General features: G+C 51.3%; 1 protein-coding gene across 1 annotated transcript in view; it reads right to left on the minus strand.

Moving 5' to 3' along the window:
- Positions 1-19503, minus strand: part of LOC137355989 (neurexin-2-like) — a 1490911-nt gene that overhangs the window by 823050 nt on the left and 648358 nt on the right. Inside the window, exons 10-11 of the mRNA XM_068021690.1 lie at positions 2239-2412; positions 1401-1520 (exon numbers count right to left, since the gene is read on the minus strand). Coding sequence (XP_067877791.1) covers positions 1401-1520; positions 2239-2412 — 294 coding nt within the window. The remainder of the gene's footprint in view (positions 1-1400; positions 1521-2238; positions 2413-19503) is intronic.

Here is a 19503-nt window from a genome sequence, read left to right on the forward strand (position 1 = left end):
ACTCTACGTCTGTATATGATGCCGCCCTATTTTCACTGCTCCTTTAACTCTGGCAAGGAGGGCGGGGCCCATGGGACGTCCTCTCTGTCAAGGAGGAATATCTTCAGGGAAGGAAAGGGCCTGGGAATTCTTGGGCTACCATTGGGATTCTGCCCAATGCCGTCCCTCGGAGCTCCTTAAGAGGCCCCCCAAACCTGCACGGGGTGGAGGGAAATTGATTGCCAACCTTCCCCGGCAAGGTGCCCACTGACTGCAATGGGGAGGGGAGAGGCAGGAGACAAGAGGGCAGCATCGCAAGCTCACCGCCATCTTGTCGCCATGGCACCCGGATCAAAGTGGGTGTTGATGAAATGCCCCTGCAGGCCTGATATGCCCAGCCCCTTAGCAGATACTGGCACGGGAGGGAGTGGGGGGGGGGGGGGGGGGTGGTGCAAGGGTCTGCATCAGAGCTGGTGGAGCGGATGCCCTCAGAAGCCTATGGGTCTGTATATAGCTGTGCCATGCCCCAACACTGCGTGCGTGTGAGATTGCCATTCTAACACACTGTAGCACCGTGCCCGTTCTGACGAGGCAGCTTTGAATGTCTCTGCACAGATAAACACGATGCCCATCGCGGCTTGAAAGTCAATTAACTGGCTGAATTGCAATCAATTAAAACATCAGATTGACTATAATGAACTCTGCGGAAACAGAGCTGCCACACGTCACCTCTCAACAAATGAATGCTGATTGCTCCCGCCGTTCACTGCAACCAGCCACACGAGCACCGAACAGAAAGCAAACCAGCGGCAAGTTCCTTTAGCTAGGGGAAGATATAACCGTCGACTCTCCGATCAGATTTCGCCCCCCCACCCCGAGGCAAAACCCGGCTTCAAAGTCGACAGACGGCAGCGGGCCGGTGGCGTTTTGAGGACGTGGCTCGATGGAGTGGGGCATGCAGACCTCCCCTCCCCACCTCGCTCCTCTCCCGTCCAGCGGGCAACGGGGATGATAGCAGATCATTTCGATCTGACGCTTAGAGGGCAGAAAAAGCCCCAGCACAGCAGACGCGGGACAACAGAAATATCGTGCGGCTTCGCTCGCCCAAGGGGGGGGGGGGGGGGAAACATCAGGAGCAACTGAAGCCGTGTTTTGAGGGAGTGTCTCTGATAAGGGTTCCCACTCTATGGATTCTGGGCTAGTAACAGAGCTGCAGATAACAAAGGTTCCGCCGCACGCAGACATAACTTGCTTTCAAAACAATCAAGGCTGGTTGAATCTTGTGCGATGTACCCGGCCCGCATTCGAAGATAAGCCTGCCCTTGAATTCGGGCACCGCCCGCCCCCCCCCCCACCCCTCCCCTCACTTTCCCATGGGCTCGACTCAACGAGGCTGAGGCAGCTGGAGGATCTGTACTCACGGTAGTTACAGATGGTGCCCCCGAAGGACGTCATGCTACAGTCGCAGGTGTACCCGTCCCACTGCTGAATGCAGGCCCCCTGATTAGCACAGGAATCTTCTTGACACGTGGTGCTGGGGCCTAGGCAAAGCACAGAGAGATCGCTGGGGAATCAGTGGCCGTGGTGCAGCAGGGCCCCTTCCCATACCGTGCCAATGATTATTAATTGATTCCCACCGGGGCACCGGGGGTGGAGGGGGGGAGGGCGGTGGGTTTTGCGGCTCCAGTGTCTGTGGCCACGTGCAGGAACGCGCCTCAACTCATCTGCTGTTTGCCCTCCTATTCCACCTCGGTCGCCTCGAGACTCGACTGGTCCCCGAGCCAGCCTCCCCCCTTCCCTTCTCCGCAAACCTGAGCCCATCCAAGACTCCGGACTTGCACCAAATCCCATTCGCCCCTCCTCTCCACTTCCCCACCTCCTCACCCCCACCCCCCCCCCCACCGCCCTCGATTTTAAAATACTCATCCTTGTCTTCAAATCCCTCCACGGCCTCCCCCACTCCCTTCCTCTGTCACCTCCTCCAGCTCCCACAACCCTCCGAGATCTCTGCGCTCCTCCAATTCCAGCCTCTTGCGCACCCCCCGATTTCCCATCGCTCCGGCGCTGCCTGGGGCCCCCAAGCTCTGGAATTCCCTCCCTCGCCCACTCCGCCTCCCTCCCCCCTCCTTTATGACGCCCCTCAAAAACCCGACCTCTTTGACCCCCATCTCGAGATGCTGGTGGGACCACTGCTACGGGCACCCTGACCGTGCGATAAGAGCCGCGCTGAACGGAAAGACTGCTCGGAGACGCCGGTACCTCCACATCCTCGCTCGATCAGGCCCACGCGATGCAGGGCGTCAGCTATCAGGTCTGGCAGCCGTCCATTCAGGTCAATCGACGCCAGGCAGCCCTGGAACCCCTCTCGAGAGGCAACCAGCTTGGGAAGGCCGTTAAACATCGCTTTGCTCAATCCGCCAACGTACAGCTCCCCTAATTCACAAGAGAAAGGGAGGCACATTAGCACCTGCTCATCCTGGGTGGTCCCAATACAAAAAACAAGACACGTACATTTCTATTGTGCCTTTCACCACCTCAGGACACCCCCCCCCGCCCCCCCCCCCCCCTTACAGCCAATGAAGCACTTTCCGAAGTGTAAGTCACTGTTGTAAATGTAGGAAACATGGCAGTCAATTAGCGCACAGCAAGATCCCACAAACAGCATTGCGATAATGACCCAGATCATCTGTTGTTGTGATGTTGGTTGAGGGACCAACATTGGTCCCAGGACACTGGGGAGAACTCCCCCGCCACCCCCCACCCTTTAAAATAACGCCAATGGATCGTTTTTATATCCACTCAAAGGCCAGCTTCAGAAAAGTGGGCACCTCCAACAGTGCAGCACTCAATCAGTACTGCCCATCTGGGTACGGCACGCAAGTCGTGGAGCAGGATTTGAAGCCAGAGCTTCCGGCGAGGAACCCAGCCACTCCAGGAAGAGGGCACAAATTGCCAGCCAGCCACTTATCATTCAGCGTGCGTATTCCCTTCAAGATCATAACTTAGATACAGATGAAAAAAGCCATTTCGACAATCGAAGTTCATCCACTCAGAAATAATCTACAATCTCGCCAGTCACAGTGCCCAATTGTCTCTTGAATGACACAAGATAGAGGTCCACGATTTGCTCAGTCTGGAGAAAGTCTTCCGCATTATATTGATTGCAAATTCCTATTTCCCAATGGTATGACCATCAGTGTGTTATGTTGAAGAGGTCTTCCGGTTTTATCTGACCCTATTCTCACCGGCATCGTGGGCTTGTCAGATTCTTCTGCCCTCACCTCAGCCCCTATTTGAACCGAACCTGCTGTGCCCGGAATGAGACAGATTCCGATCGGGGTCCCCACCCACATTTTACACCCGTTTTAAGGCAGCAGAATGACTGGCCGGCAGACTTGCTGTAGAATCATAGCAACTTTGCAGCACGGAAGGAGGCCGTTCGGCCCATCTGGCCGGTGCTGTCTCATTGGACCCAGCAGCCACACTCAGTCCCGCAGCCTCCTGCTTTTTCGTTTTGTCCGTGACCCCGCAGGTTCCTCGTCCTCGAGGACCCGTCCAACTCCCCCTTTGAAAATGATCAATGGAATCCGCTTCCACTGCCTTTTCAGGTGGAGCCTTCCCGGATCCCGACGACTCCCCGAGTGAGGGGAGCCTCACCTCGTGGCTGAAGTCCCTCGTTCCCGGGGCAACCCCCTGGTAAACCCTCCTCTGTACCCTTTCTGAGGCCTTGACATCTTTCCGGAGGTGTGGAGACCAGAATTGTGCACAGTACTCCAGCTGAGGCCTAGCCAGGGATTTAGAATCGAGGATGAGCTCTCTCTGATGACATTCTGCGGTGAATTTTCTGCTCCCCCCACCTCCCCCCCCCCACACCCCGCGGTGGGTTTGGAAGTGAGGAGAGCAAATAATCGGGTGGGATGGTGGCAGTGGCGGGGATGGCGGGAGGGATGAACCCCTCCACCTTCCCGCCTCCCCCGAGATTAAGTCCGGGTCGGGAAGGCCTGTGAATGGCCTTCTCGACCCCACCACCAATTGAGGCCCTTACACTTTCAATTAATGCCTGAATGCGGGATCCAGCATTGGGAAAGTGGGGGCGCGGGGTGGGGGGGGGTGTGTGGGGTGTTGAGGACTACCCGCAACCCCCCCCGCCCGTGCTGCCGACCATGAGAGACCCCTCCCGCCATGACCGGCCTGTGGCCTGGTTCCAGCGCCGCTCCTGGGCCTCGGCTGGGTCCTCCACCGTCTCCGCGGTGACGCTGCCCAGTTAAAGAGCTGCCGGCCTCTGGTTGGCCGGCAGCTCTCGGAGGGCAGGACTTCAGTCGCCGGGGTCCTTGATTGGCACCGATTTACGAGACGTTTGGAGGACGCTCCACACCCTCCCCCGAACCACCCCAAACCCAGGCCGCTTGCTGGAAATTCGAACCTGTTCTTCCCCAACCGTGTAACCTGAGTTTCACATTTGGGCTCCTTTCTCCTCAACCTTTCTCCTGAACTGTAAATTTTGCTGCCTCGCGTACTTTGGAAAGCCGTTGCCATTTGGAAGGTTGAACGAATAATCCCAATTCTCAAGAGCGTGGTAACCTCGCTTTCTCCGCCACTTGTTACCCGGCGACATTGGCACCTTGTCTGGGAGCGGCTTCAAACAGGGGCGACTTGGCTCCTGTCGTCTTGCCCAGGCCTGACCAGTGACCATGTGGGACCATTGTACCCAGATCCAAGTCACACTCATGCCCTTTCCAACAGTGGCGGGGGTGGGGGGGGTGGTGGGGGTCAGCATGACAGATGCTTGCCAACAATGCTCGGGGTTATTATGTGCACCTCAAATCCAATCTTCTTCACTAGCCTCAGAAAAACATCCCCAAAGGCAGCCTCTTAGCTCAGCTCTCCGAAGCCTCTACTGTCTCCAGCAACAGCACATATGCATCATTCCATTGATTGCACATTTAACATCGCTCTTGCCAGTCTGCTTGTACATCAATCTCTGTGGCCTATCTCCCACCAACACATTTTACATCACGTCGTCGCTCAGTGATCAATCTCTGTGCGGTATCGTTAGCCTCCCTGCCCACCCCACCACCTCCCCGCACCTCCCTCCCCACCGCCCCCCCCCCCCATCAGGAGCCAGCCCGAGGGCCACCCGACCAGGGGGCGCACGCCGAAGAGATTTTGTGGGGCATTCTGGGCAACAGCGAGGCAGGATGGGCGTGGTAAATGGCGTACTCATGCATCCTGCGGTCGCAAAAACCCCCGGCAAGCGGATGAGAACGGGCACCTCTTCGGGGGGGGGGGGGCATCCGCTGCCCCTTCCCCCTGAGTGGCACACGGTGTCATGACCCTGGCATGCCACGCGACAGGCCAGCCACTGACGTAGGCATCCGGGCAGCAATTGTGAACTCAGCGATGTGACCTTTGCATGGTTCGTCGGAAGAGGCACGGATTGCTGTGTTTCCCCGATTACTGATTTACTGGTGTGGCACTTCCATAGCTCCCTCGTCATCTTGCTCATTCCTCAAAGGAAGTTAAAAAAAAAAGGGACTCAATAGCTGCTGAAGAAAAAAGTGCAGCGCCCTGAGATGTTGAATCATGAGCAAAGGGCCTGTCCTTCAGCAGATCATCTCTGCACCATTACTACAACTTCCATTGCTACATGACATCGGAACATAGGAATTAGGAGCAGGAGTAGACCATTCGGCCCCTCAAGCCTGCTCCGCCATTCAACCAGATCATGGCTGATCTACCTCAATCCCCATATCACTTGATATCTCATAGGAAAATCCCGCCAACCCAGGGATTAGTCTGGAGAACCACCGTTGCACTACCTCTATGGAAAAGGACAAAGACGGGCCGGAAATAAAAGTACTGAATTGCGGGATTTCAATATGACCAAACAGGATCTGGTCAAAGCGGACTAGGAGCAGCTACTTGTAGGAAAGTCTACATCAGACCAGTGGGAGTCATTCAAAAAGGAAATAGTGAGGGTTCAGAGCCAACATGTTCTCATAAAGGTGAAGGGTAGGACCAACAAGTCCAGGGAACTCTGGATGTCAAGGGATATAGAGGATTGGATCAGGGAAAAAAAGGAGGCTTATGGCAGATTCAGAGTGCTGAAAACAGCAGAGGTCCTAGAGGAGTATAGAAAGTGTAGGGGGTACTTAAAAAGTAATTAGGAGAGCAAAGAGGGGACATGAAAAAACACTGGCGGGCAAGATAAAGGAAAATCCCAAGGCATTTTATAATTATATTAAGGGCAAGAGGATAACCAGGGAAAGAGTAGGGCCCATTAGGGATCAAAGTGGCAATCTGTGTGTGGAGCCGGAGGACATAGGTGAGGTTTTAAATGATTACTTTCCATCTGTATTCACTATGGAGAAGGACGATGTAGGTGTAGAGATCAGGGAGGGGGATTGTGATATACTTGAACATATTAGCATTGAAAGGGAGGAAGTATTAGCTGTTTTAGCGGGCTTAAAAGTGGATAAATCCCAGGCTCAGATGAGATGTATCCCAGGCTGTTATGTGAGGCAAGGGAGGAGATAGCAGGGGCTCTGACACAAATTTTCAAATCCTCTCTGGCCACAGGAGAGGTACCAGAGGACTGGAGGACAGCGAATGTGGTACCATTATTCAAGAAGGGTAGCAGGGATAAACCAGGTAATTACAGGCTGGTGAGTCTAACAGCAGTGGTAGGGAAATTATTGGAAAAAGATTCTGAGGGACAGGATTAATCTCCACTTGGAGAGGCAGGGATTAATCAGTGATAGTCAGCATGGCTTTGTCAGGGGAGATTGTGTCTAACAAACTTCATTGAATATTTCGAGGAGGTGACTAGATGTGTAGATGAGGGTAAAGCAGTTGATGTAGTCTACATGGACTTCAGTAAGTCTTTTGATAAGGTCCTGCATGGGAGATTGGTTAAGAAGGTAAGAGCCCATGAGATCCAGGGTAATTTGGCAAATTGGATCCAAAATTGGCTTTGTGGCAGGAGGCAGAGGGTGATGGCCGAGGGTTGTTTTTGTGAATGGAAGCCTGTGGCCAGTGGTGTACCGCAGGGATCGGTGCTGGGACCCTTGCTGGGACCCTTAGTGTACATTAATGATTTAGATGTGAATGTAGGAGGTATGATAAGTAAGTTCGCAGATGACACAAAAATTGCTGGTGTCGTAAATAGTGAAGAGGAAAGCCTTAGATTACAGGATGATATAGATGGGCTGGTAAGATGGGCGGAGCAGTGGCAAATGGAATTTAATCCTGAGAAGTGTGAGGTGATGCATTTTGGGAGGACTAACAAGGCAAGGGAATATACAATGGATGGTAGGACCATAGGAAGTACAGAGGGTCAGAGGGACCTTGGTGTACTTGTCCATAGATCATTGAAGGCAGCAGCACAGGTAGATAAGGTGGTTAGGAAGGCAGATGGGATACTTGCCTTTATTAGCCAAGGCATAGAATATAAGAGCAGGGAGGTTATGATGGAGCTGTATCAAACACTAGTTAGGCCACAGCTGGAGTACTGTGTACAGTTCTGAACACCACACTATAGGAAGGATGTGATTGCACTGGAGAGGGTGCAGAGGAGATTCACCAGGATGTTGCCTGGGCTGGAACATTTCAGCTATGAAGAGAGACTGGATAGGCTGGGGTTGTTTTCCTTAGAGCAGAGAAGGCTGAGGGGGGACCTGATTGAGGTATACAAAATTATGAGGGGCATAGGTAGGGTAGATAGGAAGAAACTTTTTCCCTTAGCGGAGAGGTCAATAACCAGGGTGCATTGATTTAAGGTAAGGGGGCAGGAGGTTTAGAGGGGATTTGAAGAAAAATGTTTTCACCCAGAGGGTGGTTGGAATCAGGAACGCACTGCCTGAAGGGGTGGTAGAGGCAGGAACCCTCACAACATTTAAGAAGTATTTAAGTGAGCACTTGAAACGCCATAGCATACAAGGCTACGGGCCGAGTGGTGGAAAATGGGATTGGAATAGATCGGTGCTTGATGGCCGGCACAGACACGATGGGCCGAAGGCTCTATGACTCGATGGCAAGTATATCCTTCCTTAGGTAAGGAGACCAAAACTACACACCATACTCCAGGTGTGGTCTCACCAAGGCTCTATACAGTTGCTGCAAGACAGCTTTACTCCTGTACTCAAAACCTCTTGCAATGAAGGCCAACGTACACGACAGAGAAAACTGCTTTCTCGTAGGTAACTGATACACTTCTGGGGGAGGTGGGGGAGATCCTGGGTCCTGGGGTTGGGTGGCGGGAGAGGGGGGGGGGGGGGTGCCAATTTGAGCAAAGAGAGATCAACATTGGCACAAACTGTGCCCCTCCCCCCCCCCCTCAAGAAAAGGCGGAAAAGCTCTGGGTTCCGTCACAACTCAGCCACTGAATGAGGCACTGGAGACTCATGATTCTTAATGTTCACAGTTGGTCTCAATTTGTGGTCTTGCAGTGTGAGAGGTCTCATTATGGAAATTTATGGTGGCCCGTGGCACAAGTGTTTTTTATGAGTAGCAGCTGCCCATTGATTCTATAAACACTAGCAGACTTAGCACAATTAGTTCCAATTATGGACAGAATACAATTCATTATACTCACTCACAGCTCCTCTAATTAGCGCTGATTTCATTAGAGATATCCTGCTTATGGGCTCCTGCCTAGACGTCAATTCAATTAATCACGTGCAATAATACGGCGGTCTTCGAGGCCTACTCAGCCACGCAGACCTTTGAGCTACCGGGCTGATGAACTGCTGCGGACTCCGTGCGGGAAGGACACCAAAAAAAAAGGGGAATCGTCTGTTGGGGGAAACGCACAACGAGCTGCGAACGGGGAGCTCATGTCGGTCAGCGAGCACAGTGGGCGATGGGTGAGCGGGACTTGGTGCGAGTTAGGATACAGGGCAGCAGAGTTTGGGCTGAGCTCAGCTGGCGGGAGAGCACGAGGATAAACTTCCTTACGCAGCGGGCGGTTAGGATCTGGAGCGCACTGCCTGAGAGTGTGGCGGAGGCAGATTCAATCGAGGCTTTCAAAAGAGAACTGGATAAACATCTGAAGGGAAAAGACTTGCAGGACAAGGGGGAAAGGGAGGGAGAGAGCCGGCACGGGCTGGAGGGGCCGAGTGGCCTCATTCTGTCCCATAACCATTCTGTGATTCTATGAACACGGGCACTCCCTCTGAACAGATTTGAAAGGCATGGATAGGGCCAGGCTGACGTCCCGTCCTGAACAGTTGGGACACTCCAGTGAACTGGGCTTATTATTCTGAATGGGCGCTGTGGGCACCGTCCAATGCAGTAACGAATGAACCATTGGGCAATGCCACATCCAGCTCTGATTGCACAGTGCCCTTACTGACTGGGCTCGGGGGGAGCAAGGCAAGGAACAGACAGATTGAGCACCACTTTGAAAAGATATTGCGGATCTGGCTATATCAGACGTTCTGACGCATTCCTGGGCTTGTTTTCAACGATCAACATTGTGCTTGTGTGCGTTCATTTGCGGGGAGGGGGTGTGCATATCATAGAAGCTTACAGCACAGAAGGAGGCCATTTGGGCCACCGTCCCGGTGCTGGCCCTTTGGACGAGCAACCCGGTTTATTCTCACTTCTCCCGCTTTTTGTCTGTAACCCTGTACGTTCCTCATCCTCCAGCACCCGTCCAACTCCCTTCGAAAATTATTTACTGAATCAGCTTCCTGCCGCCTCTTCAGTTCGAGCGTTCCACATCCCGACAATTCTCTGAGTGATAACATTTCTCCTCATCTCCCCTCTAGATCTTTTACCAATGATTTTAAATCTCTGGCCTCCGGTTACTGACCCATTGCTTCATTGGCTGTAAAGTGCCCTGAGGTCATGAAAGGTGCTATATAAAGGCAAATCTTCCTTTTTTTTCAGCATTAAGCTTTCAAACTATGATGAACATCCCGACTGTATCAGTGACTTAAGTCCAACACCCATTAAGCCCTTCTTTACAGGGTCTGTCAGCAAGATTGCTGAATAACAGGCATAATTGTGCTGGCAACATAGTGCTACAAGGATTTTTTTTTGTATTAAAATTTAGGATTCTATGGTTTTAAAAACTGAAAAGGATTTCATTGGACATTGAGACATCTGGAAATAACTGACCTTTATGGATGTTTTCGAAAGAAAGTGCAATGGAAGTTGAACTTGTAAATAAGGACTGGAAAGCAGGTAACTTCAAGGAAACCAGCAGGGGGTTTGACCTCAGAGCTACTCTTTGAGGGACAAGAAAGAATTGATGATTGGACATGTGACTTGTTTCTGGAAGGTTTTGTCTTCATGTTTGAACTTTAAAGAGCCAGTGGGTTTGGACAAAAGCAGGCAATTGAAATTTGATTTTGACCTGCCTGGAGACCCAGAAAAGTATTACCTCTCTGTAAAGAATCCTTGCTCTCGAAAAGCAAAAGCTTTGTATGAAGTGGTAGTGTTGCCTCCTGCATTTCGAAGAAACCCTGAATTTGCAGAAATCTTGCAGCTTTTGAAAAAAAGGGCTTTTACGTCGAATGTGAGAACTGACATCTGTTGCTACACCCCTGATGGAAGACCTATATGACGTCTTCTACCATTGAAGTTCTTTGAACGCCTACCCATCATAGTCCGTTCAACAACCTCGCCTGGAAAGACTTCGAGTGGCATCCAACTATTCGACTTTGGGACACCTCACCAAACCGAAGAACTTCCTTCCAGATCATGGCAGTCAAAGCTTTTTTTATTGTTCATTTCATTCCCATGAAATAGCTGTAAACCAAAATCCCTTTCATTTCCCGGTTAACCGGTTTTTGGATGTATGTGCGTGTGCATGAGGGCTAGGGAAATAAGAAGCTTTAGTATCTCAATTCGTATATAGATTTACTTTGTTATTGGTTAAGACTTGGTTTTATAATAAATAGTAAATTATATTATTGATTAAAGAAACCTGGCTGGTGTGCTTTATTCTGGGGACAAATAGAGTTTCTAATTGGCTGTTTTGGTAAGTGGGAAAATCGATTGATATGCTGCGACCTGTGGAGAAGTGGGACTGAATTAACAGTGCACTCCTCCCACCTTGAGCATAACAGTAGATTGAGGAATGGAACTGGTTCGAGGCTGGTGAATGCAATAACCTTCTTTTTAAGCTGAAACGTTAACTCTGTTTCTCTCTCCACAGATGCTGCCAGACCTGCTGAGTGGTTCCAGCATTTCCGGGTTTCGTCGTTTCATAACTGACTTTCGAGGCTGTTTCTGAAACTAACTGAGACCTTCCTTCTCGCGCACACGTTTTAGGCCCCACGCCCATCGCAACATTTCAAACTCCACGCTCCGTAAACTCCAGCTCATCCAAAACTCTGCTGCCCCGCCCCCGTGTCCGAACTCGCACCGAGTCCCGTTCACCCATCGCTACCCCGCGCTCGCTGACCTACACTGGCCCCCGGTTAAGCAATGTCTCTATTTTAAAATTCTCATCCTTGTTTTGAAATCCCTCCTTGTCCCCTCCCTGTCTCCGTAACCTCCTCCAGCCCCCACAACCCTCCGAGATCTCTGCGCTCCACAAATTCCCAACAAAAATCCTTGGATGGAGAGCCATGTATTTTAACCAATGTATTTCATGATAGTTTCATTAAGACTGAGCAGAAAGGAACTGCATAGAGATATTTGATCACACAGAGTAATTTCTGCACTGAGGTGTCTATCAGCCTTTATCTCATCCAACAAAGAAAGGTGTTTTACAATTATCCACTCAATCCTTGCCATCTTACTCAAAAGCGCTCGTTAAAACGGTCTCACTTTTAAAGATAAACCTTCCGCCTTTCTGCCAGGCTACACCATTTCTTATTCATAACTGTCATGTCTCAGCATTTCTGATCCTTTTATCATCCCGAGGAAGGATTTCTGGACAGAGTTTTGCTTAAGTGTGGCGTTTCAAAACAAAGCGAGGCCACACGGGATTGGGATAAAAGGCCCATAATAGGCTGCAGGCATTTTTTGTTTGATTCGTTCTTGGGATGTGAGCTTTGCTGGCAAAGCCCAGCGTTTATTGCCCATCCCTAATTGCCCCTTGAGTAGGTGGTGGTGAGCTGCCTTCTTGAACCGCTGCAGTCCGTGTGGGGTAGGTACACCCACAGTGCTGTTAGGGAGGGAGTTCCAGGATTTTAACCCAGTGACAGTGAAGGAACGGCCGATATAGTTCCAAGTCAGGATGGTGTGTGACTTGGAGGGGAACTTGCAGGTGGTGGTGTTCCCATGTGTCTGCTGCCCTTGTCCTTCTAGGTGGTAGAGGTCCTGGGTTTGGAAGGTGCTGTCGAAGGTGAGTTGCTGCAGTGCATCTTGTAGATGGTACACACTGCTGCCACTGTGCGTCGGTGGTAGAGGGAGTGAATGTATGTGGATGGGGTGCCAGTCAAGTGGGCTGCCTTGTCCTGGATGGTGTCGAGCTTCTTGAGTGTTGTTGGAGCTGCACCCATCCAAGCAAGTGGAGAGTATTCCATCACACTCCCGACTTGTGCCTTGTAGATGGACAGGCTTTGGGGAGTCAGGAGGTGAGTTACTCGCCACAGAATTCCCAGCCTCTGACCTGCTCTTGTAGCTACGGTATTTATATGGCTACTCCAGTTCAATTTCTGGTCAATGTTTAACCCCCAGGATGTTGATAGTGGGGGATTCAGCAATGGTAATGCCATTGAATGTCAAGGGGAGATGGTTAGATTTCCTTTTGTTGGAGATGGTCATTGCCTGGGACCTGTGCGGCGTGAATGTTACTTGCCACTTATCAGGCCAGTCTTGCTGCATTTCTACATGGACTGCTTCAGTATCTGAGGAGTCACGAATGGTGCTGAACATTGTGCAATCATCAGGGAACATCCCCACTTCTGACCTTATGATAGAGGGAAAGTCATTGATGAAGCAGCTGACGATGGTTGGGCCTAGGACACTACCCTGAGAAACTCCTGCAGTGATGTCCTGGAGCTCAGATGATTGACCTCCAACAACCACAACCATCTTCCATTGTGCTCGATAAGACTCCAACCAGCGGAGAGTTTTCCCCCTGATTCCCATTGACTCCAGTTTTGCTGGGGCTCCTTGATGCCACACTCGGGCAAATGCTGCCTTGACATCAAGGGCAGTCACTCTCACCTCGACTCTGGAGTTCAGCTCCTTTGCCCATGCTTGGACATGTTAGCACATTGCATATTGCAGCCAAATGGACCACTTGCAACCTCCAGCAGGCCCCACAACCCTCCCAGATCTCTGCGGTCCTCCAATTCCGGCCTCTTGAGCTTTCCGTTGCACTGGTGCTTTCCAAGAACTGGTAGAGCAGGTGTAACATCAGCGGGAATTTTACGCCCCTCAAAGGTGCGGGCCGTTGGCGGGGTGGGTGGCGGGCCCTTCCCGATCTGCTCCCGCCTCCGCTGCCAATTTACATGGGGCAGCAGTGGCGTGAAAGGGCCCACCTGCCCCAGGCTAATCAAAGCCCTTAAGTGGCCAGTTAACTTCTACTTAAGGGCCTCCGCCCGACTGCCGCGGGTATTTTACGGTTTGTTGGCGGGCAACTGAGGCCCGATTGATCGTCCCCGGCGAGGCCCTAAAAAAACTTACCTTTTTTCCCGGGGCTGTCCGTCATCCCCCTCCTGCAGCTGGGTTGTAGTCCCGGCACTGGCCACCGCTGCCGGGTGGCACTGCTGGGACGAAAAGCTGCCAGCCCGCTGATTGGCTGGTAGCTTCATTAGGCGGGGCCTCCCGCCTCAAGGAGGTGGAAGTCCCGCCCAAGACCCAGCGCAGTCAGCTGCGGACAAAGCCAAGGTTTGGGACATGGCTAACGGCAGCTCGCCCCCAGGGAACGAATTCCCCAGGAAAAAATTCTTTGAGAGGTTTGACAGTTTAGATGCTGAAAGGCCGTTCCCCTCCTCCCCCCCCCCCCCCCCCAGTTGGAGATTCTAGAACTGGGGGTCACAATTGCGAGATATTGGGACACGAGGGGAATCAAGTGAGTTCCACCTCCTCATCACTCTCGGAATAAAGAGGTTTTTCCTGAATTCCCCCGATTGGATTTAATAGGTTAAAAGCAAAATACTGCGGGTGCTAGAAATCTGAAATAAAAACAAGAAATGCTGGAAATACTCAGCAGGTCCGGCAGCATGTGTGGAGAGCAAAGCAGAGTTAACGTTTCAGGTCAGTGACCTTTCTTCAGAACTAGCAGATATTAGAAATGGGAAAGTTTATAAGCAAGTAAAGCGGGGGTGGGGCAAGAGATAACAAAGGAGAAGGTGTAGATAGGACAAGGTCACAGAGAATAACCGACCAGAAGGTCATGGAGCAAAGGCAAACAATATGTTAATGTTGTGTTGAAAGACAAAGCATTAGTACAGATAGGGTGTTAATGGACTGAAAACTGAACAGCCGCAAGTACAAACATGGAAAAAAAAGTGGGTAAGCAAATTGAACAAACTAAGATAAAGTAAAATAAACCTACAAAAAAAAACGAAAAATAAAAGTAAAATGGAGGGCCCGTCATGCTCTGAAATTATTGAACTCAATGTTCAGTCCGGCAGGCTGTAGTGTGCCTAATCAGTAAATGAGATGCTGTTCCTCGAGCTTGTGTTGATGTTCACTGGAACACTGCAGCAATCCCAGGACAGAGATGTGAGCATGAGAGTAGGGAGGAGTGTTGAAATGGCCAGCAACCGGAAGCTTGGGGTCCTCCTTGCGGACTGAGCGGAGGTGTTCCGCAAAGTGGTCACACAGTCTGCGTTTGGTCTCCCCAATGTAGAGGAGACCACATTGTGAGCAGCGAATACAGTATACTACATTGAAAGAAGTACAAGTAAATCGCTGCTTCACCTGAAAGGAGTGTTTGGGGGCCTGGGATAGTGAGGAGAGAGGAGGTAAATGGGCAGGTATTACACCTCCTGCGATTGCAGGGGAAGGTGCCGTGGGACGGGGACGAGGTGTTGGGAGTAATGGAGGAGTGGAAAAGGGTGTCTCGGAGGGAATGCTCCCTTCGGAATGCTGACGGGGAAGGGAGGGGAAGATGTGTTTGGTAGTGGCATCACGCGGGAGGTGGCGGAAATGGCGGAGGATGATCCTTTGGATATGGAGGCTGGTGGGGTGGAAAGTGAGGACAAGGGGAACCCTGTCACGGTTCTGGGAGGGAGGGGAAGGGGTGAGGGTAGAGGTGCGGGAAATGGGACGGACACGGTTGAGGGCCCTGTCAACCACCGTGGGGGGGGGCGGAATCCTCGGTTGAGGAAAAAGGAAGACATATCAGAAGCACCGTCATGGAAGGTAGCATCATCAGAGCAGATGCATCAGAGATGGAGAAACTGGGAGAATGGAATGGAGTCCTTACAGGAGGCAGGGTATGAAGATTTAATAGGATTTAATAGGTGTCTATCTTATATTGATGGCCCCCGAGTGTGGAAACGTTTCCACAGGGAGTCCTGGAGGCCAAACGCACAAAGAGGGCATAAATTAAGAGTAAGAGGTAGGAGTTTGTGAGGGGATAAATTTTCACCCAGTGGGTGAATTTGTGCACAGCAAGCTCCCACAAACAGCAATGTGATAATGACCGGAAAATCCTTTTGTGCATTGTTGGTTGAGGGATAAATATTGGCCAGGACTCGGCCAGGGAGAACTCTGCTATTCTTCAAAGTGGTGCCACGGAACCGTTTGCAGCCACCTGAGAGGGCAGACGGGGACTCGGTTTAACGTCTCATCTGCAAGGTGGCACCTCTGACGGTGGGGGGGGGGGGGGGTGCACCCCCTCAGTACGGGCTCTGGGAGTGTCAGCCTGGTTTTTTTTTTTGTGCGCAAAAGTGGGATGTTGGACGAGAGATCAGGGGCTGGCGTTCATGAGATTGACTTTTTCGTGATTGGAAATCCCCAGAACATCTTGCAGGCCCCTCAACGCCAGCCACGCTGAAGCCCATGGAACACAAGGGATAGTGGCAGCATGGATACGAAGTTGGCTGCGTGACAGGTAACAGAGAGCAGTGGTTAACGGATGTTTTCGGAGTGGAGGAAGGTATACGGTGTGTGGGGGGGGTCCCTCAGGAGTGGGTAGGATCACCGCTTTTCCTAATCTGTATTAACGATCTCGATTTGGGTGTGCCGGGCACAGCATCAAAATTGAGTGATAGATCTCAAGAGGTCATAGGCAGTCTGGTGAAATGGATGGACACGTGACAGGTAAAATTTAATGCAGAGAAAGTGACACATTTTAGTAGGAAGAATGAGGAGAGGTAATCTGAAACAAAGCATGCAATTCTAAAGGGGGGTGCAGGAGCAGAGAGACCTGGGGGTATGTGTGCACAAATCATTGAAGGTGACCGGGCAGGTTGATAAAGTCGTCAATAAAGTACACGGGATCCTGGGATTTATAGATAGAGGCATAGAGTACAAAAGCAAGGAGGTTAAGTTGAGCCTGTATAAAACACTGGTTTGGCCTCAACTGGAGCATTGTGTCCAATTCTGGGCACCGCACGTTCGAAAGGATGTGAAGGCTTTCGAGAGGGTGCAGAAAAGATTCATGAGAATGGTCCCAGGGATGAGGGACTTCAGTTACGTGGATAGATTGGAGAAGCTGGGGTTGTTCTCCTTAGAGAAGAGAAGGCCGAGAGGAGATTAGATCGAGGTGTTCAAAATCAGGAGGGGTCTGGACGGAGTAGAGAGAGAGAAACTGTCCCCATTGGCGGAAGGGTTGAGAACCAGAGGGCGCCGATTCAAGGTGATTGGCAAAAGGATCAAAAGCGGCATGAGGAAAAAGCTTTTTACGCTGCGAGTGATGGGCATCTGAAGAGAACACATGTGCAGGGGAGTGGGACTCAGCTAAATTGCTCTTGCAGCGAGCCAGCAGGGCCACAAGGGGCAGAATGGCCCCCCCCATCCCGTTTTCCGATTCCATGGAGAGGTACGCGGAATGTTGGAGTCGGGCGTCTGCCATCTGTTTGTCCCCACGCTTATTGAAATCCCTGGCAAGCCACTTAAAAAAATAAAATCCGACAGTGTCCCATTGAAAACAGATGGCAACCCTGCCTCGTTCTTCCTCGGCAAGTCTCCTAGTGCCCTGCACTATTGTGTTGGCAACTGGACATTCCGATGAAGCAGAAAATGTGCCGATTTAGCCATTTCAGACACTTGACGGCAGCCGCAGTAACTAACCGCCTAACCTCCCCCCCCCTCCCATCCCCCCACTACTCTCCACTTTTCACTAAAAAGCTAAAATAACAATGAAATTGGAAGCCATATCCATTATGCATGTGCAGTTAAAAGCAGGAACTCTCTTCCATAAAACATGAGCTGTAGTGAGTACGCAAACTCAATATATCTCGCCAAACAGGGCTGGTTAGGCAAGCAGGGCTAGAGTTTCTGTCAGCTCAACATCTCTTTCTCCGACATTGCTCTAGGTCTTTGTAGCCTCTCCCTTCCCCAGGTCTGCAAGCGCCCCTCTTTCCAAGATGTAGCGTCTGATTTAACCCCCAGTTCTTAAATCGGGTGCCCTGCGACTCACAATGGCAATTGCAACGTATTACCGAATAGTTACAGGCACAGAAACAGGCCATTCGGCCCATCTGCTCCGTGCTGGTGTTCCTGTTACACACGAGCCTCCTCCCCGCCCCCCCAATCTTCATCTCCCCCCCCCACCGCACCCATCAACATCTCCTTCTATTCCTTTCTCCCTCGTGTGTTTATCCAGCTTCCCCTGAAATGCTTCCATACTATTCCCCTCGACCACAGCCTGTGGTAGCGAGTTCCCCATTCTCCCCACTCTCCGGGGAAAGGAGTTTCTCCTGAAATCCCCCTTGGATTCATCCAAGGAGGACGTAACCTCCTTATTCTTCACACCAAAATACACCAGCTCACACTTATCGATGTTCATTTGCTGCCTTTAAATCATAGCCCCTGGGAAGGGAAGACTTAGAGAGGAGACCTGATAGAGGCTTTCAAAATTATGAATGGGTTGGACTGGTTAAGGGCAGGGAATGTTTCCACAAACCCAAAACTAGGGACCACAAATTAAGCCAAAAGAGAAATAAGGAGAAATTTGTTCACTCAGAGAGTGGATAGGATGTGGATCTCGATACCACAGGGAGTGGCTGAGGCGAACAGCTTAGATGCTTTCAAAAAGAAACTAGACGAGTGCATGAGAGCCGAGGGGGATAGAAAGTCATGTTGAAAGGCTGAGGTGAGATAGCATTCCAAAAGGAGCGTGTCTGCTTCTATGTCACACACCATCGATAACCCTCAGGCGCGCAAAGACACTGAGCAAGTCATTTTAACTTAACCCGCACCAATAGTAATCTGACTCCAAAGAGTTTGGACGTTACATGTCGCACAACATTGCTTTCCAGTTCCCCGCCTGGGGAGGTAGATTATAATTGCCATCTTTAAATGCCTTGTGGTTTAAAGCCTTCTTAAACCTTCCAATTTTCTCCACTTCTGGCTCCAGTTCCGGGCCCCGCACCTCAGCGAGGATATACTGGGCCTTGGAGGGGACACAGCGCAGATTCACCAGAATGATACCGGGGCTGAAAGGGTTAAATTACGAGGACGGGTTGCACAGACTGGGCTTGTATTCCCTCGAGTGTAGGAGATTAAGGGGTTGATCTAATCGAGGGTGTTTAAGATGATTGAAGGATTCTATCGGGGTCGATAGAGAGAAACTATTTCCTCTGGTGGCGGGGTGGGGGGGGAGTCCAGAACGAGGGGGCAGAATTAGAGCCAGGTCGTTCAGGGGTGATGTCAGGAAACACTTCTTCACACAAAGTCGGGGGGGGGGGGGGGATTGAATGATGGAACAGGCTGGAGGGGCTGAATGGCCTCCTCTTGTTCCTAATGTTCCTGAATAAGGCGATTTCTGCAGGAGGGAGAGTTCAGGAGCAGTAGTAATCTTGCAGCAGTGGAGATTCCTACGTGTGAATTTGGGAAAGGGAAGCCTGCGAGCATAAGACTCACAAACCTGATCCTCTCCTCACTCATATTTGTTACCAGAACTGCTAGCTCTTAGCTCAAGTGTCGAGGACAGGGGTTTCCAAGCCACTTACATCACGGAGCCTTGGGAGCCACATCCAAAGTTGAAAGCCTTGTTCCCATTAATTTGTAGTGAATGTGAACAGATTGTGGCATTCTTGACGCACCTGTCAAGGAGGTAACAGCGCTAAGCGCAACCCTTTTCAAATCTCCAGGCCGACCGAGTTCAAACAGGAGACACCAGGGCGAAATAGGGCAGGCTTGCCTAGGCCCCGTAGGCCTCGTTGCCAGGGCTTGTAGGCCGCACAAAGCCTGCGGGGTCCAAACCGTGCACTTGGAGCAGCTTGGCACTCCCGACCTCTCTGGGTTCCTCCAATTTCCCACCACCCCCCCCCACCCCCTCCCCGATTCCTATCGCTCCACCATTGGCTGCCTGGTACCCTGAGCTTTGGAGTTCCCTCCCTAAACCTCTCCGCCTCTCTCTGTCTCCTCCTTTAAGACGCTCCTTAACATCGACCTCCCTGACCAAGCTTCTCGTCGCCTGCCTCTAATATCTCCTTATGT

Source organism: Heterodontus francisci, chromosome 44, assembly GCF_036365525.1.
Source record: "Heterodontus francisci isolate sHetFra1 chromosome 44, sHetFra1.hap1, whole genome shotgun sequence".
NCBI classification, from domain to species: domain Eukaryota; kingdom Metazoa; phylum Chordata; class Chondrichthyes; order Heterodontiformes; family Heterodontidae; genus Heterodontus; species Heterodontus francisci.